The sequence below is a fragment of the Apteryx mantelli genome, chromosome 19, assembly GCF_036417845.1.
Source record: "Apteryx mantelli isolate bAptMan1 chromosome 19, bAptMan1.hap1, whole genome shotgun sequence".
In the NCBI taxonomy this organism is placed as follows: domain Eukaryota; kingdom Metazoa; phylum Chordata; class Aves; order Apterygiformes; family Apterygidae; genus Apteryx; species Apteryx mantelli.
The window spans coordinates 7,370,032-7,394,230 of NC_089996.1; the positions used below are offsets into that span (position 1 = coordinate 7,370,032).

The 24,199-nt window shown below is 43.1% G+C and overlaps 1 protein-coding gene across 1 annotated transcript; it reads left to right on the forward strand.

Annotated features, from left to right (window-relative positions):
• The first annotated feature begins 952 nt into the window (after positions 1-952).
• On the forward strand, positions 953-18,066 carry LOC106496860 (myosin-1B-like). Its single transcript, XM_067308338.1, has 38 exons — positions 953-1,156; positions 1,253-1,396; positions 1,490-1,646; positions 2,394-2,421; positions 2,520-2,640; positions 2,720-2,812; positions 2,926-2,989; positions 3,072-3,170; positions 3,276-3,379; positions 3,461-3,599; positions 5,135-5,253; positions 5,353-5,502; positions 6,114-6,284; positions 6,575-6,881; positions 7,290-7,363; positions 8,357-8,444; positions 8,540-8,657; positions 9,405-9,528; positions 9,614-9,750; positions 9,850-10,105; positions 11,151-11,393; positions 11,500-11,676; positions 11,762-11,907; positions 11,994-12,084; positions 12,173-12,562; positions 12,675-12,801; positions 13,020-13,138; positions 13,465-13,661; positions 14,071-14,254; positions 14,341-14,506; positions 14,678-14,802; positions 15,103-15,411; positions 15,513-15,716; positions 16,387-16,512; positions 16,607-16,777; positions 16,863-16,967; positions 17,232-17,327; positions 17,834-18,066. Exons 1-38 carry the CDS (start codon positions 953-955, stop codon positions 17,984-17,986), a joined length of 5,826 nt encoding a protein of 1,941 aa, XP_067164439.1. The 3' UTR covers positions 17,987-18,066.
• The last annotated feature ends 6,133 nt before the right edge of the window (positions 18,067-24,199 follow it).

The window sequence follows — 24,199 nt, forward strand, 5'->3', positions numbered from 1 at the left end:
AGGTAAGACCCTGATTTACTCCTTCCTCAGGAATAGACTGTCCACCATGGGGGCTTTACCCACCTGTACGGGCACTTCCTATATCTGTTTATATCTATGCATATTAATGCAGTGTATTCCTACCCAGACTGTGTTGTCCAAAACAGAATTTTTTTTTCATAACTGGGCTTGACCCATTTGATAACTTCTAGGAGACAGTTAACCTCTTGCCACACAAAACTATAAGCAGGAAGCTCTCTGTAAATGGACATCCAGGAAAGAGAAGATGAACTAACTGCATATGTAAAGTTAAGACTTTGTCAAATCCCTCTGGGTTCTTTTTATTGAGAAGTTGTCATATTTTGCTACAGCTTAATCTTAAAGGATCAGCTTGAACTGGAGGAGACGGAACAACTGGAGAAGCTAAAACTTCTTTTTCTAATTCAGAACGCAGAGCATAGAGCAAGAGCATAGGCAATTCACAACTCTGCTCCTGCTTAGTCCACACCTATTGCCTTATGTTGCTGCACCTCTTTAGTCAATGCAAAGTATATGATCTAAAGTATTGCAGAGAAAGAAGATGTAAAAGACCTTTCGCAGTTTTAGTAAGATGACTTCTTTTGGTATCTCTGCTACTTAATACAGAATGTTAACGTGCCAATCAAGCCAACATTTCTCTGTAGACTACTAAAAGACTACTAGACCTGAAGAACAAATCATGTAAACTGGAAATAAGGGAAAGGAAGTAAAAATAATAAAAATCAGCCCCCTCTACTATCTTTACCATCTAAATGTATTAAAGGACATCTGTGGTGAAGAGCCGGTCAGACAGAGAGGGAGACCATAAGAGCAGACAGAGCAGAACTCTAATGAGTCAGGTGTGTTGTACAAAAGCATTTCTTCCATCACTCAGCACTGTAGTATTCCTCTCCCATTCAGCCTCCTGCTGTGCTGCATTCAATAAATTGCAGCCATGTCTTCAGACTCTGAGATGGCCATCTTTGGGGAGGCAGCTCCTTATCTCCGAAAGTCTGAAAAGGAGAGAATTGAGGCACAGAACAAGCCTTTTGATGCCAAGACATCAGTCTTTGTGGTACATGCTAAGGAATCCTATGTGAAAAGCACAATTCAGAGCAAAGAAGGAGGAAAGGTCACAGTCAAGACTGAAGGTGGAGAGGTGAGTGAAAAATAAGGCTTAAGGACAGCATTTGATTGACAGCATTTGATGGACACTCTTAGCCAACACACATCAATCTCCCTTTTCTTTGAGCAGACTCTGACTGTGAAGGAAGATCAGATCTTCTCCATGAACCCTCCCAAGTATGACAAAATCGAGGACATGGCCATGATGACCCACCTCCATGAACCCGCTGTGTTGTATAACCTCAAAGAGCGTTATGCAGCCTGGATGATCTACGTAAGTACCAGCAGCAGTCCTCCTGCAACTAGCTAGGAAAAACTGCTACGCTAAGCCAAGTGGAAGCCAACTTGCTGTCTCCCTTCCTCACAGACCTACTCGGGTCTCTTCTGTGTCACTGTCAACCCCTACAAGTGGCTGCCGGTGTACAACCCAGAGGTGGTGTTGGCCTACCGAGGCAAAAAGCGCCAGGAGGCCCCTCCCCACATCTTCTCCATCTCTGACAATGCCTATCAGTTCATGTTAACTGGTGAGTTGCCCCATCTCCTTCACCCTGATTCAGAACGAAAATCCCCACAGCATTCTTATGGGGGAATGAGGCAAAGCAGTTAAGGACACTGCAGAGCTGTAGCACAGAACACTGGAGCAAATTAAATAGCAATTCATTTCAAGCCAAATTGAACCTGAAGCACGCATGGACTTAGCTCTCAGGGGAGACAGAATATTTCAATAGACCTCATCCATTTTTTTCTTTCGTAAGTTGGAAATGAAAAATGAAAGCTAATGAAAAATACTGAATATCCTTATTCAGTTTTGCACCTTTTTGCTTTAGCTGAGCTGAGAAAGACACTGTTAAAATATGAAATCCAATGCATTTCTAGGAAACCTGATTCTACCTTTCATTAAAACCTGGACATTAAAAACACTTTTCCAAAACTCTTGGCTCCCCATCCTGGGAACAAGATTTCACCTATATCTTTCATAAGCTTTTTGCATAATGTGACAGAAGGTATCATAAACAGAGGATTAATTTTATTCCATAGTAATGGCAATTATATAATATAATTATATAATATAATATATATATATTATATATTATATAATAATGAGCCTTTAAAAAAGACCTGTGTGAATTAAATGACTAGTCTTGATGGGCTTCAGCTGGGAGTGATCTTATGTATTTTGACACCTGGACATCTCTTTCAGCTGTTTAGTAACAATTCAGTGTTACTCAGGAGAACTACTAACAGTCTCCTCTCTTCTGCCTCTTTCACAGATCGTGAGAATCAGTCAATCCTGATCACGTACGTACATTGCCTGCTCAGGTTCCTGCTGGGCTGCTCTGTGCCAGGGGACCTGCTGCCTGACCATGCGTTCTCTGCTTCTCTCTCTGCCTTCACAGCGGAGAATCCGGTGCAGGGAAGACTGTGAACACAAAGCGTGTCATCCAGTACTTTGCAACAATTGCAGCTAGCGGGGATAAGAAGAAGGAGGAGCAGCCACAGCAGGCAGGCAAAATGCAGGTGAGTTCCTAGGGATAGCACCCTCCAGCTGACAGCCTCATTTATGAGCTGTATCATGACAATAAGATTTCTTTCTTAGGGGACACTTGAGGATCAAATCATCAGTGCCAACCCCCTGCTGGAAGCTTTTGGAAATGCCAAGACCGTGAGGAATGACAACTCCTCACGCTTTGTAAGTTGTTGCCTTGAACAAAATAACTTTTTTCTTACCAGTGCAATGACTGGAATGTTTTTGTAATCAGAACTGGTAAAACATATCTAGATCAACTTTTTTTCTTCTTTCAGGGTAAATTCATCAGGATCCATTTTGGTGCCACAGGGAAACTGGCTTCTGCTGACATTGAAACATGTAAGAGACCCTCCTGTCCTGATAACAGTCCTTCCTACCTTCCTCAGTTCTTATGCTAACTTTGTTCTACCTTCCTTACCAGACCTGCTGGAGAAGTCCAGAGTCACTTTCCAGCTCAAGGCTGAAAGAAGCTACCACATATTTTATCAGATCATGTCCAACAAGAAGCCAGAGCTAATTGGTAGGAAGGATCACTAACTTATCTGGAGGAAATTCACTGAGCAACATTTAATTCCATTACATGCCAATTACTTTTGATCTGTACGTGTTTTGTGCTTGTTTTCAGAGATGCTACTGATTACCACCAATCCCTATGACTATCATTATGTGAGTCAAGGTGAGATCACAGTTCCCAGCATTAATGACCAGGAAGAGCTGATGGCCACAGATGTAAGTAATGTACAGAAATTTTATTAGGTAGATTCCAACCTTTAATAGGCATGGTACTTACTTTAGTGACTTTTTTGTTAGAGCGCCATTGACATCCTGGGCTTCACTGCTGATGAAAAGACGGCCATTTACAAGCTGACAGGAGCTGTCATGCACTATGGGAACTTAAAGTTTAAGCAGAAGCAGCGTGAGGAGCAGGCAGAACCAGATGGCACAGAAGGTATTAGCATAATATACACTGGACCACTCACTAATATAAGCAATAATTCTAAGCCAGATTCATTGATCATTCTGTATTTTTTTCAAAATGCTAGTATTGCAGAATATAAGCATGTCCTAACTAGATAACTTTTCTGAAAGAAGACAACTCAGCAGAAGAGTGTAGAGGTTGTTAGTGAATCTGTTCCTATGAAATTAGAGAAGAATTTTCTATTGTATCAAAATTACTCAGCCCAGCAGGTTAATTCATACCAATGTCAATGGCCTGATAGAAAGATAGTATGCTGGAGTGAAAAAATTGTTTCTATTTCTGTCAACAGTGAGAAAGGTGGCTGACAGCTACACTGCATATGTGGCCCATTCCTAATGCTTGTGCAGAGTAGGTGTAAATTTTTGTCTTAATGATGAACAACAGAATATTTTGAACTATGAAAAGTATAAAGCAGTGGAGAATAAGGTCCAATGGACACTAAACCAAACTGGGAGATAACTCAGAGCTACTCTGCTCACTGATTTTAAGTTTATGTGCCCAGACAGCTGCTATCATTTATAATCATTTGTAGTCACTTCCTAAGGGCATTGTTTTCAGATGAATAAAGCTAGAATCCTGAAACTGTTCTACCATAAGGCCTTTATTATGGAGACAACTCATAGTGTCTAAACTGTGCTATTTTATTTCACATGGGAGGTTAAAAAGAAACATCAGTTAATACTACAATTGTGTTTCCTATATTCTCTATTTTCTGTAGAGTTTTCTCATGTTTCCATGAATTAGAAAAATAGATAAAATATAATGTCTATCAAGTTTGCTTTGCCTGGGATTTTTCAAAGGTGTATTCCTTTAAAGTTCATGGAAATTTTCTCATGAAAACAAAGTTATTTGCATATATTATAAAAAGCTGTGTACTACTGTTTTTTCCATTCTTTAGAAACATTAAGATATAAATGAAAATGAATTCAAGGAATATGATAGCAATGAATCTGATAATGAAGAACAGTAGTTGTAGGATACACTACAAATTATATGAATAATATTATTTAAGTGATGTCAGGCATGCCATTTTGCTGATCACATCCTGGAAGCATTTGGAGCATTGTACATAATAATGAATCCATGTAAATCAGTTGTGTTTGTAGAGACTCAAGTCAACATAAAACTTGGTCACTAGACCCTTCTGAGGATTACTCTGAATCTGTGAACAAATTTCTCAGTGTGGCAAAGTCATCTTTTATTTTGCTAGCTTGCTTTGCTCATAAAACTGAGAAAGAACTGTGACAGTTCATCTTTTCCATTTCCTGTCTACTCCATTTACTGTGCAATCCATCTGTTTCTTTACCTGTTTTTGAAGACATCAAGTAACACAAGCAACCTGTTCCAGTACTCCACTTAGAATGTGGCTTATGCTGAACTACAAATATATTACTTTTTTATCTTAACTAGACTTTTTATCTTGCCCAAACTTGCCTTTTCTACTTGTTTTAAAAGAACAATAATGCCTGTCTGTGCCTTAAAAATTAATTTATTTTGGCATTTAGTTGCTGACAAGGCTGCCTACCTGATGGGTCTGAATTCAGCTGACCTGCTCAAGGCTCTGTGCTACCCCCGAGTCAAGGTTGGAAATGAATTTGTGACCAAAGGTCAAACCGTGCAGCAGGTAACAATCAATGTCTGACAACCTGTGGCTTGAACTAAATCACCCAGACTTCCTCTTTTTCTCTGAATGATAACTACAAGCCTTTTGTCTTTGATTTAGGTGTACAATGCTGTAGGTGCCCTGGCAAAGGCTGTCTTTGAGAAGATGTTCTTGTGGATGGTCATTCGCATCAACCAACAGCTGGATACCAAACAGCCCAGACAGTACTTCATTGGTGTCCTGGACATTGCTGGCTTTGAGATCTTTGATGTAAGAGCAATGTTTTATTAACATAACTTTACAAGTAAATTAATGGAGTGGTAAAAGATTTAAGAAGTAATGATACCTTTTCGCAGAAATGAGTTTAATCCTTTCAGGTTACACCTAAAGCATCATGACACCCACAGGCTTTTCATTGAGAATACATTTGTGTTGCACATATGCTAATAGAAATGCTTAAAAACTGTTTTTTGACTGTTTACAGACAGCAGTCTGAGATGGCATTTGGCACCTAATGCATATTTCCATAGTCATAGTTTGCACTCAGAAGGCTTGGGATACACTTGAAATCAGAGTTTGGAAATCTTGGATACACTGATGACTGAGGTCCCTCCCATAACTGAATAGGCCCACTCTAGTAGGTATCAAAACTGATAATCCCAAAATATTAAAGAGCCTCAGGTTCTAGGGCTCAGAAACATGTTGATAAAGTTTAGCTTGCTAGTAGAGATGAACTGAAAGAAATTCTAAACGCCTGCCTGAGCAGAGAAGGAATCACAGACCCTTCCATAATTTGCCAAAAAATAAAAAAATAAAAAAAAGGCAGCATTGTTCTTTAGCTTTCTGAAATTAAATTAATAGTAATGTCTGTAATTGTGCAGTTCAACAGCCTGGAGCAGCTGTGCATCAATTTCACCAATGAGAAACTGCAACAGTTCTTCAACCACCACATGTTCGTGCTGGAGCAGGAAGAGTACAAGAAGGAAGGAATTGAATGGGAGTTCATAGACTTTGGGATGGATCTGGCTGCCTGCATTGAGCTCATTGAGAAGGTATCACTCTAATTCAAAATGTCTGATATTTTCAAGAATTCATTACTTTTATATATGCATAATGTAGGTCAAAAGCGTACATATGATATTATGAAAGTATTGTTTTAGATTCTTTTACAATTTGCTTTGCTGATCATAAATTGATTCTAGAAGAATCCTGTTTTGAAAAAGACTGAGAGCTTTTATATTGTCCCACTCAGAAAGCTTGTTCTTTGTCTGTGATTCTTTCTGCCTTTTCACCTCTCCTTCCTCCTTTCTTCTTCTCTTCTATGTGCTGCTATTTCTTCCAGCCCATGGGCATCTTTTCCATCCTGGAAGAGGAGTGCATGTTCCCCAAGGCAACTGACACCTCTTTCAAGAACAAGCTCTATGACCAGCATCTGGGCAAGTCCAATAACTTCCAGAAGCCCAAGCCTGCCAAAGGCAAGGCTGAGGCCCACTTCTCCCTGGTGCACTATGCTGGCACAGTGGACTACAACATCACTGGTTGGCTTGACAAGAACAAGGACCCACTGAATGAAACTGTTGTGGGGCTGTACCAGAAATCATCCATGAAGACACTGGCTTTACTCTTTGCCTCTGTTGGAGGAGAGGCAGGTCTGTTCTCTAAAATTCATATTTTCATCTTTTTTTTTTTTAATGACTCTTTCAGAGCCATGAATATGAGCTGGAGTAGGTGGTTTCTCAACATGTTCTTAAGAGACTGCATACTGTGAAGAGTCTCAAATAGCTTGAATTTATTAAAAAAGGAAAAGATCAAATGTATCTCAGACTTCAGTGAGCCATGATAAGCCCTAGGATTCCAGTCAGTGCATACCTTTGGACCTCTGTATCCAGAAAACAAGTTTCTCTCTTCCTTTAGAATGAATGTTGACTCTGTGTCCCACTGCATCCTAGGTTCTTCGCTTAGCATGAGTAATACGTATGAGCAAGCTTCTTACAGTCTCACAGAGAAAAAGTTTGCAACTCAAAGTTGTAATACCATCTGTTTTTGGTATTCTTCAGAGAGTGGTGGCGGTGGCAAGAAGGGGGGCAAGAAGAAAGGTTCTTCTTTCCAAACTGTCTCAGCTCTTTTCAGGGTAAGTTCATTATCCCTCTGTATCCTGTAACAAAAACATCTTTTCAGTTATTCATAAAAGGGATGACTCCAAGTCAGCTGAGGCCAATGAGACGATACCTGTTGACTTAATCTTTCCTTTTTGAAAAGAGCACTTCAGAGTCAGACTCTAGTTTCATTTACTCACAAGTACTTTGGTAGGACCAAGCTCTTGCCCAATTTCCCCCTCCCCTAGGAGGGATCTGGCTGCCTGCCTGAGGGAATATCTAGTCTGGATCTGCACATAAATTTGACATGGAAAGCTAAGCTGATATGGAAACGCCAAGGCCAGCTACCTTCCCACCGATGGACAGGGCTTAAGGCAGATGGAGAAGCATCTGTTTAGGTTCCTGTAGCATCTAGCTACTGCCTGGCATTCTGGACAGGTTTTTAAATTGCATGGAAGGGATATCTCTCTAAACAGCCTTGCCACTGCTCCAAACCAGGGCTAACCCGAGAGCGGTTAGGTCCTACCCAATAAAAGTAACTGTTAAAATCGGTGCTAGTTCCTGGGTTTGCTGTTTAAAAGCACTTCCAGCAAAGTGTGCTCTAGGGCCTACCCCTTGTGCCTTTTCTCTGAGAGCTGTGACCCCCTTTCTCACCCAGCAGTAGCTCTTTCTTGTCTTCCTCTGCTCAGCCTTTGTCATATGTATCTTCACAAGTTGCACCTAATTCTATTAAATACCTCTCTCTTGGCCCTCCCTGTAAACTTTGCATTCCTAACAAAATTAAGTATCTCGTGCAGAGTGAGAGTCTGGTGACTGAGGATAATCATCTTCCATTGAGAATTCTGTCTTTTGGTGCCTCAAATCTCTGGTGACCTTTTTCCATGAGAGTCATCTGAGTGGATAGGTCCGTCTGTCTCATGAGAACACATTACACAGTTTCTTTCATGCTCATCTGGTAGTGTAGCTACAGAGGTAACATTTGATAATAATAATAATAAAAAAAAGAAACTTTGCCTATGATCCCACAGGAGAACCTAAACAAGCTGATGACCAATCTACGGAGCACTCACCCCCATTTTGTGCGTTGCATCATCCCCAATGAAACAAAAACACCCGGTAAGAAGACAAAGTAGAGGGAGATCTTGCTGTGATGCAGTCATTATTCTTTGTGCTTTTTAGTAAAGTATCAAATAATTGTCTCATTCTTTTAGGTGCCATGGAGCATGAACTGGTGCTTCACCAGCTGCGTTGTAATGGTGTGCTAGAAGGAATCAGAATTTGCAGGAAGGGATTCCCCAGCAGAATCCTCTATGCAGACTTTAAACAGAGGTCAGAGCCCTTTCTGCTCTCCATCCTGTGTTTACTACATAAGTTACAAATCTTACCTGTTTTAACATTTGTGGCTATTTTATAATTCTGTAATTTTGTAATTAAAACTGAAAGAAGGACCAAATTGCAGGAAGGTATAACCAAAGATAGCATGTGTGGCTGACAAAGGAGAAACTGTTGAGAAATGAAGGGATACGTCAGGTGCCCTCACTAATTTTTGCTCACCACACAACTGAACCTTGCCAATGTCTCTGACTAGGGAAGCACACTGGAGCTACACAAGCCAGTGCTTCCAAGATTTAAAAAAAAAAGGGGGGAGGGGGAACCTGAGATATGGCTACAAAAAATCTCATATACAAATTACATACTCAGCTAGAGTGTTCTGTATATGCTGCTAGTGTCAGTGGAAGATCATTTCTTGCTACATGTACAGTGGCAATGTTCCTGTCTAGCAATTTTCTGTTCAAGAATGAAAGCATAGCTGAAGACAAAAAGATATCAGAATGAAATGCCTGGATATCAGTATCGTCTTTTCATCTACTATTGTTCAGCTAAACGCAGTGAAAGCTTCCTTAATTTTGTTATTAGAATTCATTTCACTATGAATGTCATCTATAAACATGGGATGGAAGTCCAAGTTCCTCAGCTTCATGCTGCTGCAAAGAATGCTGCTAATTTCACTAGCTTGTATAAGCTTATGACTTTAGACTTAGTCTCTGTTAATTCATACCTCCTTTCATTCCACAGATACAAGGTGCTTAATGCAAGTGCTATCCCAGAGGGACAGTTCATTGACAGCAAGAAGGCTTCTGAGAAGCTCCTTGGCTCCATTGATGTGGACCACACCCAGTACAAATTTGGTCACACCAAGGTACAATCACTCCTTGACTCACGTACTGTGGGTCTGTGCTTTGCACCACCTGACAGTGACATGCTGCGATATTCCCTTTCTCAAGGTGTTCTTCAAAGCTGGGCTGCTGGGACTCCTGGAGGAGATGAGAGATGAGAAGCTGGCACAGCTCATCACTCGCACACAGGCCAGGTGCAGGGGCTTCCTGATGAGAGTGGAGTACCAGAGAATGGTGGAGAGGAGGTAGACATTTCTCAAATGCAAATAATACCTGGACTTTGGAGAAAGTGTCTACACCATTCACACCCAAAATACTCAATGTACATTCTAATTATGTTTCAGGGAGTCCATCTTCTGCATCCAGTACAATGTTCGTTCATTCATGAATGTCAAGCACTGGTCCTGGATGAAGCTATTCTTCAAGATCAAGCCCTTGCTGAAGAGTGCAGAATCCGAGAAGGAGATGGCCAATATGAAGGAAGAGTTTGAGAAAACCAAGGAGGAGCTTGCGAAGTCTGAGGCAAAGAGGAAGGAGCTGGAGGAGAAAATGGTGTCCCTCCTGCAGGAGAAAAATGACCTGCAGCTCCAAGTGCAGGCTGTGAGTAGTATATTTTTTTCCTGGTGAAAATAAGTAAGATATAACTCCTGTTTCTTAAAAGAGAACTCTCAAACTGCACCCTACTCTGCCTTACAAAATTTCTAAGCTGAATCTTATGTGACTAAGGGTAAAATTCAGACCACCTGCTTTGGGCATTCAGTGTCACCATTGCAAAGTGGGGTTCCAGCTTGAGAATGACTTTTAAGTGTTAGTCTTTGTGCCTATATGTACATGTCTCTAGGTAATCTTATGGTATAAGGTCACATTATAGCCATTAGACATTTAGTGTATACAGTAAATGGAATATGGAGAGTTATTCAATTGACTATACACTCTCTCTTAGTTCATTTGCCTAAATAAATGTCGTTGGAGCCATTTCTTATGACACATGGTATCTCACCTGTCCTCCTGCAGCTTCTACTCCAAGAAGACACAGACACCCCATACGTCCTGAGACACAACTGCTAGCTGTCTGTGTGTGTCTCCAACGCCCTTTGGCATCTCAAAAGTTTATGCAACATTTAGGCAATACTCCTGTGTTTCTAGGTGTAAATTTCATTGCTTTAAAATACAATCAGATTCAAATGGAAACTACCAATTACACTCAGATTATGTACTGACATACCTGGCATAAAGAAAGATGAATTCTAATTTAGTCCTACCGAGAATAATTTTTAGAGAGACTATAAATACATACATACATATATATGTATGTATGTATCTATATATGTAAATATATATATGCCATTATATTCAGTTATTCACTTTCAGGGAAATGAATAAAAATCCTTAGTGAAAGAATTATTTTTACATATCTAGATATATTACCTATAAATGGAGGTAGACACAATATTTGATAATGAGAAGAATCTAAAAAACTGAAAAGAATAAAAACTGATTTAAAAGACACTGTGCAGTAATAACTTTCCCCAAAATAATAAAAAAATAATAATTCCATTTTTATTTCTTCAGCATTAAATAACATTTTCTATTCAGTGTCTTCCAAAGCTAGATGTTAGCGAAAAAAACTCTGTTTACTCAACAGGAAGCTGATGCTTTAGCTGATGCTGAGGAACGATGTGACCAGCTGATCAAAACCAAAATCCAGCTCGAAGCCAAAATCAAGGAAGTGACAGAAAGGGCCGAGGATGAGGAGGAAATCAATGCTGAGCTGACAGCCAAGAAGAGGAAACTGGAGGATGAATGCTCAGAGCTGAAGAAAGATATTGATGACTTGGAGTTAACACTGGCTAAGGTTGAGAAGGAAAAGCATGCCACCGAAAACAAGGTACAACAGAGAACTTGTCACTCACACTCCAGAAATCAACACTGTGCTGGTACAGCACGTTTGTAGCTACTTCCTTTAATTGCCACCTGCTCCCTTCTTCTCACAGGTCAAAAACCTCACTGAGGAGATGGCAGTCCTGGACGAGACCATTGCCAAGCTGACAAAAGAGAAGAAAGCCCTCCAAGAGGCCCACCAGCAGACACTGGATGACCTGCAGGCAGAAGAGGACAAAGTCAATATGCTAACCAAAGCTAAAACCAAGCTGGAGCAGCAAGTGGACGATGTAAGCACACGCACACAGAAGAAGGATTGGACAGTTGTGGAGGTAGACCTGGCAGGCAGAGCACTCATGATCTTGTTCTGTTTAGCTTGAAGGGTCCCTGGAGCAAGAGAAGAAACTGCGCATGGACCTTGAGAGAGCCAAGAGGAAACTCGAGGGAGACCTGAAGCTGGCCCATGAATCCACAATGGATTTGGAAAATGATAAGCAGCAGCTGGAGGAGAAACTGAAGAAGTAAGTGTGGTTGTGGGGAACCTTTGCGCTGTGCATGTTCACACTTGTTTTTCTTTGGGCTCTAACACAGTTTGCTTTGCACAAAGGAAAGACTTTGAAATCAGCCAGATCCAGAGCAAGATCGAGGATGAGCAAGCCCTGGGCATGCAATTACAGAAGAAGATCAAGGAGCTGCAGGCAAGTCTTTGTTCCGTCCCTTCTTTCATGCCGACAGAGGTCAGGTAGGAGCAGGGCGTGGGTGTGAATGGTGCCTAATGTTCCCCAGGCCCGTATTGAGGAACTGGAGGAGGAAATCGAGGCCGAGCGGACCTCTCGGGCCAAAGCAGAGAAGCATCGGGCTGACCTCTCCAGGGAGCTCGAGGAGATCAGTGAGCGCCTGGAAGAAGCAGGGGGAGCTACGGCAGCTCAGATCGATATGAACAAGAAGCGTGAGGCAGAATTTCAGAAGATGCGCCGGGACCTCGAGGAGGCCACTCTGCAGCATGAAGCCACAGCTGCCGCCCTGCGGAAGAAGCATGCGGACAGCACGGCCGAGCTTGGGGAGCAAATCGACAACCTTCAGCGCGTCAAGCAGAAGCTGGAGAAGGAGAAGAGTGAGCTGAAGATGGAGATTGACGACTTGGCCAGTAACATGGAGTCCGTCTCCAAAGCCAAGGTATAGAACACATTTTATAGGCACACTGCCCCAAAGGGTGCTTACTCTCTTGTGCATGCCATTATAGCTAGCATGTACTAAATCTCCTGGCCTTCCATTTGCTGCCACATAGGCAAGTTTGGAGAAGATGTGCCGCACACTGGAAGACCAGCTGAGTGAGATTAAGTCAAAAGAGGAGGAACATCAGCGCATGATCAATGATGTCAATGCTCAAAGAGCTCGTCTGCAGACAGAAGCAGGTAAGACATCCACATCTCTGATGTGCAAATGGAACAAGGTCAGAGGGCCAATGCAGAAATAAGTCTTCTGGGGAAATATCAGTCCAACACACTTCCTCTCTGCTGCAATGAGATGAGATCACAAGCTTCTGCAAGCTCCACTAAATATCTGTGTATATGGTCAGAAGTGGATATATTACTGTCATCAGCAGAAAAAAATCTATCTGCAAACTTTTCAGGGGAATATTCACGCCAGGTGGAGGAGAAAGATGCTCTGATTTCTCAGCTGTCAAGAGGCAAGCAGGCATTCACCCAACAGATTGAGGAACTCAAGAGGCATTTAGAGGAAGAAATAAAGGTGAGGATGCTTCCCAAAATCTGTCTTTGGGGCACTATTCCTCCTGCCTAAGTGATGCCTCAGCCACTGTAAAATGGAATTACAGAACCACCACCATGAGAGCCAGGAAAGGCCCCACTTGGGTAATTCAGTGCAAGCCTTCTCATGGTGGCTTTGCTCCCTGTTCCCGCCAGTCTATCCATTAACTCTTTTGCAAGTTCACAGCTCTTCCTTTCCCATCCAGTGGACTGTCCTCATTCCCACAGGAGAATAATCCAGTGCCTGATAACATTTCAGTCAGGGCATTTCCCAGGATACAGCTACTCATTGTCCCATTGTCCCCCCAGGCCAAGAATGCCCTGGCCCACGCCTTGCAATCTGCTCGCCATGACTGTGACTTGCTCCGGGAACAATATGAAGAGGAGCAGGAAGCCAAGGGTGAGCTGCAGCGCGCCCTGTCCAAGGCCAACAGTGAAGTGGCCCAGTGGAGAACCAAATACGAGACGGACGCCATTCAGCGCACGGAGGAACTGGAGGAGGCCAAGTACGTGGGGAAGATGGGGAAGGCTAGCAGAGGCTAACAAGGGAGTCGGAAGAGACCACTGAGATACTGTCAGGAAGAAGCCAGCACTGTGCTTTGGGGTGGGGTGGCAGGAAGAGGGAAAACACATCCCACAGACGATGTGGGCTGGCAAAAGCAACAAAGCCCATGAGACGGAGGATGGCAGAGAGAGGCCATGCAGGGTGTGCACAGGGGGCAGAGGCATTGCTAGAGCCACTTGGGATTTGGGCCTGGGAATACGATGATTGCCTGGGAGAGGTCCTGTGCTGTGTGTGAAAGGGGATCTCGCATTGCCAAGTGGCCAAGCGTGCTGCTGTGAAAAACACACCCAGCTGCACACCACAGGCTCCCCTGCGCTTCCTCACTGGGAGCTGTGCTTACCATCTCCCAGGAAGAAGCTGGCACAGCGTCTGCAGGATGCAGAGGAACACGTCGAAGCTGTGAACTCCAAATGTGCTTCCCTGGAAAAGACAAAGCAGCGGCTGCAGAATGAAGTGGAGGACCTGATGATTGATGTGGAAAGGTCGAATGCTGCCTGCGCAGCTCTGGACAAGAAGCAGAAGAATTTCGACAAGGTAACCTGGGCTCCAGCCTTGTGCTGTGGGGACAGAGCATCCCCTCATGGTTGCCACGTCCATACTCAGGCCCTCTTGCTCTTCAGATCCTGGCAGAGTGGAAGCAGAAGTATGAGGAAACGCAGGCTGAGCTGGAAGCCTCCCAGAAGGAGTCTCGCTCTCTCAGCACGGAGCTGTTTAAGATGAAGAATGCCTACGAGGAGTCCTTGGACCACCTGGAGACGCTGAAGCGGGAGAACAAGAACTTGCAGCGTAAGTCCCGGGCACTCTGCTCCTCACAGGCCTTTCTTGCAAGCTTCTCTAGCCACCCCACCAAATGGGTCTTTGCCCGCAGTGCTGCGAGGGTGCGTGTCACCTTCCTGTGGCAGGACATTTCCGCTCCTGCTCAGTGCCTGACCCTGCCATTTGTCTCTGTCCCTACAGAGGAGATTGCTGACCTGACGGAGCAGATTGCAGAGGGAGGAAAGGCCATTCATGAGCTGGAGAAAGTGAAGAAGCAGACTGAGCAGGAGAAATCTGAACTGCAAGCATCCCTGGAGGAAGCTGAGGTACATCCATCCATTCTTGCTTGTTTACTTACTGCCCAGAAACCTTAGAAATCATTTATGAAACTATGTGACTGGGAGGAGATATTCCAGACACAGAAAGCATGGGATTTCAAGCACCATTAGAGCCACTGGATACACAGGAATCCTTTTCTTTTTCTGTGGTAGACTGTCAGATCTGAAGCTATGCATTATTCTTGAAGAGATTAGTTAATGTAAGCGATTTCAGTATTTATGTCATTAACTGAATTTTGTCTGGGTTTTTTGTTTGTTTGTTTGTTTTTTTGTCTTTATTTTTTACAGGCCTCCCTAGAACATGAGGAAGGGAAGATCCTGCGCCTCCAGCTGGAGCTCAACCAGGTCAAGTCTGAGATTGACCGGAAGATAGCAGAAAAAGATGAGGAAATCGACCAGCTGAAGAGAAACCATCTGCGAGTTGTGGAGTCCTTGCAGAGCAGCCTGGATGCAGAGATCAGGAGCAGGAATGAAGCGCTGAGGCTGAAGAAGAAGATGGAGGGAGACCTGAATGAAATGGAGATCCAGCTGAGCCATGCCAACCGCGTGGCTGCAGAGGCCCAAAAGAACCTGAGGAACACACAGGCAGTGCTGAAGGTCCATTTAAAAAATGATACACGCAGAAGAATGGCTTAGCTTACATTTTCAATGCTCAGGATTGCTGTGCATCCTTTTAATCTCACTTTCCTCTCTTACAGGATACCCAGATACACCTGGACGATGCTCTCAGGACGCAGGAGGACCTGAAGGAGCAGGTGGCCATGGTGGAGCGCAGAGCAAACCTGTTGCAGGCTGAAGTTGAGGAACTACGGGCAGCCCTGGAGCAGACAGAGCGGTCCAGGAAAGTGGCTGAGCAGGAGCTGCTGGATGCAAGTGAGCGTGTACAACTACTTCATACCCAGGTCAGTGTATAAATACATATAATATTTGTATTTCTGTTCTACAGATAGAAAACAACTAAAGTCTGGTTGTACTGTAACAGCACTTTGTAATATATGCCTTGCAAATTTCACAGCAGAGATTACAAATACTAAAAGCAAGGTTTCAGCTGGAGTTATAACATGAATTTAATTAGACTACAGTAGAGATATCGAAACAGTTATAAATTCAGAGAATTATTTCAAGTTTGTACTCTATTGATTGTGTGAGAACAACACCTTTCCTACATATGAGTCTATAAATTGAAACTTTTATTGATAATTACATTTAATATTAACAAAACACGAATACACTAATACTGTCATTAACATCCTTTAACAAGGTCATTATAAGTACTCTATAGTACCATTTAAATTCTTTTACTGCCATTAGATTTAAAATCATAAGTCTTTATAAGTCTAAATTCCTTCTCTGTTTTCTCACAAACTATGGGGGGAAAGGTTTTGGAGGACATTCTTGAAATACTGAAGTGCATCACAGCTGAGATAGTAATGACCTACAATGGCAACTCCTATAGAAAAGAATACCATGTGACCTGAGGGAATTCTTTACATTAAAAAACAGAATATATTCAATGTTTTGGGATTGATATTATGAGCTAACAAACACAAACCTGTGATACTGTTTGCACAGAACACCAGTTTGATCAACACCAAGAAGAAGCTGGAAATGGACATTTCCCAAATTCAGAGTGAAATGGAGGAGACGATCCAGGAAGCCCGCAATGCTGAAGAGAAGGCCAAGAAGGCCATCACAGATGTGAGCTGGGGACTCCTTGCATTGCTAGTGGTGGATGGATTCTGCCCCAACATGTCTCCCATCCCCAAACTGGCGCTGTTCCTTTGCTCTCCAGGCAGCCATGATGGCAGAAGAGCTGAAGAAGGAGCAGGACACCAGCGCCCACCTGGAGAGGATGAAGAAGAACTTGGACCAGACAGTGAAGGACCTGCAGCTCCGCCTGGATGAGGCAGAGCAGCTGGCCCTGAAAGGAGGCAAGAAGCAAATCCAGAAGCTGGAGGCCAGGGTGCGTAGGGCTGGTGTTTGTGCATCAGGGAGCACGTGCCATGAGGCACCACTGGGGAATTCCAAGCATGACCTTCTCATTGCAGGTGCGGGAGCTGGAAGGGGAAGTTGATTCTGAGCAGAAGCGCAGCGCTGAAGCCGTGAAGGGTGTGCGCAAATACGAGAGGAGGGTGAAGGAGCTGACCTACCAGGTAAAGCAGGAATCCGCATTGCACTGACTTACCCTTGGTCCAAGAAGTCAAAATGTTTGCACTTTGCCTTCCAGTGGGATTTTTTTTCTGTCTTTCTCAATCTGTTGAGAATCCAGTTAACAGAATTATCACCTCTGTCTTACTGGACAGCAATGTTCTGTAAGGAATGTTACCCACTCTGTTTCACATAGAGTTTAAAGTGAAAGACAAAGAAGTGTTTCTATTATTGTTATTATTATTATTATTTATTATTATTATTATTAGTCTGAGGAAGACCGGAAGAATGTTCTCAGACTCCAGGATCTGGTAGATAAGCTGCAGATGAAGGTGAAATCCTACAAGAGGCAAGCTGAGGAGGCTGTAAGTATTGCTGTGTGCACAGTCAGCCTTCCTGCTGGTGGAGGTGGAATTCTTTATTGGGCTTTTCTCCTGTCCAGCTTTTTGAATCCTTGAGTGGTTTTTGTGCTTTTGCTGCTACAAGCCAATGAGAAATATGGGAGTAAGAACTGCTGTTTTTGGAAGGGGCTTCTCTTGTTGTTCTTCTCAAATCCTCACTCCCTAACTCTTTCCTTCTCCCTTCCCTAACCCGGGTTTCAGAGGCAGCTGATAGTCTGTCTTGCCTGGTCTCTGTCATGGACAAGTATGTAAAGTTGTCATGGCCTTTTTGATACCCAGTGCTCTCTTCTCATTTGACACACTTAACACCCTGAGCAGCTTCTCACCTTGTTATGTATGGAACGTGCTCTGCTTGCCCACCTGTGGAGTTTGAATTTTTTTCTGGCCAAATCTCAGCTATTACATTTCTTGATAAGTCTTAAGCATCACCCATCCACCATTGTGCTTTTCATAACTCTCTCCCCCCACAGGAGGAGCTGTCCAATGTCAACCTCTCCAAATTCCGCAAGATCCAGCATGAGCTGGAGGAAGCTGAGGAAAGAGCTGACATTGCAGAGTCGCAGGTCAACAAGCTCCGAGCCAAGAGCCGGGAGTTTCATAAAAAGGTAGAAGAGGAGGAATGAAGATCACATGAGGCTAAAAAGTGTCTTGAGAGATGCATAAAATGCAAACCTCTCTTTTCCTTTCTTCTGTAATTATTATTTATGTCTAGTTAATAAAGATAGTAGAGACCTTCATGTGCAGAATGAACAAGTGATTATCGTGTTTCACTTATTTATTCTAACATCTCATTACTGTTGGAGTACATGTACACAGGACATGTTCACAATCAAAAGTGTATTAAACAGCAATACATTTTTACCTTTACATTTTGAAAAAAATCACATCAGGAACAATAATGATTAAATGGATTTTCTATTCCATTTGCAGGGGAAAAATACGCTTTTCTTTGATAAACTAAGACTATATTCTTTCAAGTTATTTTGACTAGACCTTACCAAAAAAAAAAGGGGGGAGGGATTCCTGCAGCTAATCAATTTTTAACAAAAAATACAGAAGAACAACGGCAAGCACTGCACTCAGCTCAACTGGGGTACTGAAGGATATGGTAACAGAGGAGTGAGCTGGAAGATGAACATAGCCAATACTAGCAGATTTCTGCATTGCAACAGAAACTTTCTCAGGGACAAAAAGCTTTCTTCTCCTACCTAAGAACATTCCCTTATCCCTCTTTCCCTACATGCATCCCCTCCCACTCCATGAATGATTCACAACATGGGCCAAGTCCTGACCAACATCACAAGCTTCACCTTGCACCTATATATACACCCCAATGTGATTCCAGCCAAAGCTCAAGGAATCTCATGCAAAGGCCTAAGAAACACTTTTCTTAAGCTGTCACATCACAGTAACATCCGAGATATTAGACAGAAGCAGAGCTGGATGGTTTCCTTACCTGAGCAACTGAGTGCAGATTATGAAAACACACAGTACATATCTCACGTCATAGTGCACCTTTATCACCAATCCCACCTTCCTTTCTCCCCTCGCCCGTCCTGTCCCTTGTTGTCTCCTCTCCTCCACTCTCCAAAACCCTACAGCTCAAAGTGACTCTCACAGAGCCTGTATGTCTGAAGGAGAAGGAGGAAAAGAACCCTACCACTCCTAGGGAAAAGGCAGCTGCAAGACAACATAATGCTGGCTATTATGACCAGTTTGGTTTTAATGGGAATATATGACTAGAAGAAGTCTCTTATCGTTCCACTGTGTGTCCTGTCACAGTTATATAATCCCATCCATCCTTTCCTCCCTTCTTTCTTTCTTCCTTCCTTCCCTCCCATTCACCTTTCCACAGTTTGTCCAAATTTTGCCTTCTCTCTACTCATTTCCTCCAAGCCTTTGTTCCCAGTTTAATTCCCTCCCTCCCATTTCTATTCACAGGCTAACTCTTTTGCCTGTTCAGTGTCATTTTCAATATACTGGGCTCTTCCAGTTTCCTAAGACTAGTCTGTTAGCTCCTAAGATAATATTTCATTTTGAGCTGAACTGAACATTCAACACCTACATGTTGAATGCAAATGTAAGATAAAGTACGACATTTATTGTTTAAGGTGGGTAACTGCTGAGCACAGTTTACAGATTATTAAGTAAATTGGAAGGCTTGGGGATATATACAATGCATCTAAGGGCTTTGGTAAATTAGAACTGAAGCTGTTTTTTTTCTGTATAGGGCTCTTGTCACTGGTAGATAAATTTGTTTTTGCCAAGCCCCAGAGAAAGAGTGTGAGATTGGCTTGGCTGGTATTTGTGACAAGCTTTAACAGCTACCTCAAGCTTGCTGTTTATTTAAAGCAAGTGCTAAGCATCTTTGGCCATCCCGTTAGAATTGTCAATCCCTAACTGACCTTTGTGTGTCCTTTTTGGATATCTTTCTAGTCCTCCAGCCAAATCCTAAGTGCTGTAAAAAATGTCTTCAAATGCTCAGGGTTCTTAATAAAATATGTAAATAACATTTTGGCAGCAGAAGACAGCTGGAGGTGGGAAGGGACACTACTCAGTCCATTTAAGCAGTGGTAGTTCAGGATCAACCATAGCTCAGCACCTCTGGCTCTTTTCAGTGCTCCTTGAATCCCTTGGGTCATTGTGGCACCCTGTGTGTGAGCAACACCTGTTTTCCCTGTGACACTTGTAATGCTAAACACAACCCAAAAGGCACTGTGGAGTGTCTCCCACAGCAGGATTTGTAAGTGCACTAACTTGTGTCCTGTTATTTCAGGGGTCCATCGCAGACCTCCGCTAATACATCACACAGTATTTGGTATCAGCCACTTTTCAGAAAGGAGGGAAGGAAATGAGGAAGGTTTTCTGGTAATGCTCTTATTCATTTGACCTTACACAAGGTTTTTTGTTTGTTTGTTTGTTTGTTTTTTAAGTTTCTTCTTGTAGCTGTCTATTATTTCCATCTCCTCTACCTTGAAAGCCAGGGTGGAGGCCAGAGGGAGGCCAGCAGCCAGGGGTCCCTCACCTGAGGCTGGTGGAGAGCTGAGCACAGCAGGAGAGCAGGAAGTTGGTCCCTTCAGCGGCAGCAGTGACAGCCCCACGTGACCTTCTCCTGTGCGGAGCTGGCCATCACCCTGGGCGGCTCTCAAGGGCAGGGGCCCCTGCCAGGGGAAGCATGAAGGGAGGTCGACCAGCAAAAGAGCTGGTTTTAAACACCCTTTCTGTGGTCTGTTCAGCTCTTTGGGGGCTTTTGATAGGTCCTTTGCTCATCTCAGTAACTTCTTAGCACCTTTCACCCCTGCGCTCTGCCCTGGCCCCAATGCTTCACACCTGGAGTCTGTCCCAGCTCTTGCCTAGTTTCCAGGCACTGCCTGCTGCAATCCTCTGCAGGCTGCAGACCCCTCTGGCTGCCTCAGGGCCCAGTCTCCATCAGGCCTGGCCTCACAGCTGGGCTGCACAGTGGTGCAGAGAAAAGATATGAAAGCAGCAGTGACAAAGAAATATTAGAATAGAAATCCAGCTAACTTCTGGAGTATGCCTAAAATGGGAAATAAATTATTTTATCCTCTATATGCATTTATTCATTTCCTGGAATGTATGACAGAGAGAGTCTTTACGCCCTTTCAGTTTGCTGTACTTTGTGGAGTGAATGTTCACCAGTGATTGCCTGAAATTGCTCTCCTGACATTCCTCAGGTATTATCATTTTTCTTTGCTGACTTCTTGAAAGGCAGCCTTGTTAGTCCAAACCAAACCTGGTAGAAAGATAAAGTCTGAACTAGTTATAATACAAAGGAAAAAATTTATTTGCATAGTTTTTGCCATTATTCTTAATAAGTGAAATTTGTCCTTTATGATGGCCTGAAATATTTTCTTTTTCTGAAAGAAGCCACCATCTTTCAACAAGTTTGAGAGCTAGTGAAAGAGGCTGCTTGGGGTTCCCATTTCACTATGGTCTCTCTAGAAGGATCTGTAGGTGCTTCTGGGCTCAGGCAACTGCTGCCTTCCCTTTCTCAAGCAGAAGTGCAGCAATTCCAGCTTCAGCGACTATGACGGTGTGAATGCTCTCAGAAGGAAGGAAGGGGCCACAGAAAGTTTGGATTTTCAGCGGTGGATGGATGTGTGGTACTAGGTTTGGGTTTGTGACTTGTGAGAGTGAGATTCAATTCCAGACTCAAATTTACATTTAGGCATCTTCATGCCTAAGCAAATATGCAGACGAGTGGGCTGAGTGTCTAAACTCCCCATGCAGACAGTATTATTAGAGTGAAGCAAATGTTTTTGGAACTCCATTGCCTGGAGCTCCATCAACAACAAGGGGATCTTGGGCACCTAGCTCACAGGTAGATGCTTCACGTGTCTGTATATAGTTTGTTGTGGAGTCAAGGGCTGCTTTTGATGGAGGATTTGAACAAATGGGGAGAGCATGTATGTGCTAGGAGGGCTATACCTGTACAGGTAGTATGGAAGGAGGTTGCAGTGGATTTAGTGGAGAAGGGGAGGTCCTGGGAGAATATTATAGCTGGCAGGAAAATGCCGAACTGCCTTTTTTGAAAGGCTTTGGAAAAATCACAGTTGTTTTTGTTCTGCCTGATTAAAATGAAACTATTGTTCATTTAAAGTGAAAGATTTCCTGACATTTTGGAGGACAAAAAAAAAAAAACACCTTTTTTTTTTATTTACAAGCTGCCACAATTACAATTCTTAAACTTTGACTTTTTTTTTCCTTTTACTACCAAAGGTACCAAAATTAATCGTATACAAAATTTAATTGCCCAGACACACAAACACACACACATAGACACACATACATTTTCTTCTTGACCTCCAACTTTTATTTGCCTGGATCTTTTCTAAGTTTTTCCAACCCAGAAAGTCACAGTTTCAGTTTTTCTTTGGCTACTACCCAGTTTTCCAAAATTAAGAAAACTTTGCTCTCTTAGACTGGCAAAAAGGAAAAAGCAAAAGCAAGAGTAAATATAGACAGAAAACCAATAGTCACTTTGCATTCTGTTATACTGACTAGCAAAAAGAAATGCACACAAAAGCAAGGGAAAAAGAATAAGATCATCAAAATGTTGCAGGTTATGAAAATTTTCAATTTCAGTGTAATTTTAAAAAAATACCTTGAAAAAGTATTCCTCATATGTCATTTTGAGGTTTGAAAAGGGTAGGTATGTTTCTTTTTCTATTTGAAAAAAAAAATCTTACAAATGAACACTTTTAACAAGCTGTCAGCTTTATTCTGGTATCATAATATGCGGCTGTGAGAAAACCACGTGTGCTGAAACATGTTTTTCTTTTGGTTGTAGCCAGTTTTAATCCAGATCAAAAGTGCATGCACCAGGGAAGTGAGGCACCATTCAGAGTCAATCAACTACCTGAAATTTCACAGCAGATTCTGATTCTCAGGCAGTGTAATTGCATTAAAGGCAGGGGAGAAGTTGCGTTTCACACTCAGCTGAGGATTTGGCTGTTGGGGTTAAACCATAGGCTTCGGTCTTTTATTGTGCAGTACGGATTTACTCCAAATGTGAAGCTGACCTCTACAATTTCCTCCCCACCCCCAGGATTGTTGTGCCATCACAGAGACACAGTCAGCTGAGAGAAGAGGAGGAAGGAATTTCCTCACTTTCTTATCCGGACCTCTGAGTAGGTGACACTAAGAGGGAGTGGAGCCCAGCAGGTGGTGCTGGGGGGGACGGGGGGACGGGCAGTATGCTACGCAGGAAAGAAGCAAAATCAAGGTCTTGTCTGCATGGGCGTGAAAGCGTTTCTCAATGAATTAGAGGGTTCCACTGCCCCCCTCACCTCTCCCCTTCCTGTGCTACTGCAGAATCTGTGTGTATAATCTCTGTGGTGGACATCCCAGGGATCAGTACAACAGAAATGGCCTTCTCCACGTACCAGCACGGGGTTCACCTTCTTGTAACAACGCTTGCCTCCCTTTTCCTGGCCCGCATAGGACAAGGCTGCTGCTTTCCTCTGGAAAGTACTTTTATTCGCTCTTCCCCCTATGTCAGCACCTAGCTGACATCTACCTGTCCTGCACAAAGTAGTTCTGAACCACTTCGTTATGTTAGGGCAGAAGCTCTCTTGCAGTCAGTGGCGTATGTGTCTAACTTTAGTGCAGCAGCTCCACAGCTCTGTTCGTACTGTCCTTAAAACCCGTCAGCCCCAAACACAACAGGGGTGGCTTCCTGTGCCTTTCTTCTGGGATCTAACTCTGTGACTTCAGTCTTAAGGGCTTCTGTCTCCAACTCCGGACTTGTTTTTCTTGCTTTGCCCTTTTCTTGGTCTTTGTGTCCATGGTGACCTGCTGTTACCCCTTGGAATCACAACCCTATTTACTCCCTCCCCCTTAATCTTAGTATCATATCTTGTCAGTACCTATAGACTCACCCACCTCACTTCTCTTGATTTATCCTCAATCCTTTTTGCTGCTTGGTCATTCAAATCATCCCTTGAGTCTCATGCCTGTAATTTCTGTTCCTGTTCAGATGCTTCCTCCTGTACTGGGATTCCCTTTCTCTGATAATGACCCACTTTGTCAGTGGGACCCCTAATGCTTTTCCACACTGCAGATTCAGAGCGTTTGCAGCCACGCAGCAGCTTCCTCCTTCACCTCTCCATTCCCACATGTTCCCTGTGACAATACACTGGATTCTCCTCACTTTCTCTACTCAAGTCAGCATCCCATAGGTTACAGTGCCCATGCAGCCCCTTTCATCACCTTTAGCACAGCCTCCTGCTTCCCCCCCTTCCCATCCTCTCTTGTCAAATTATTTATAGGAGATTGATTCACAGACCTGTTATGTCTAATTATATCCATTCACT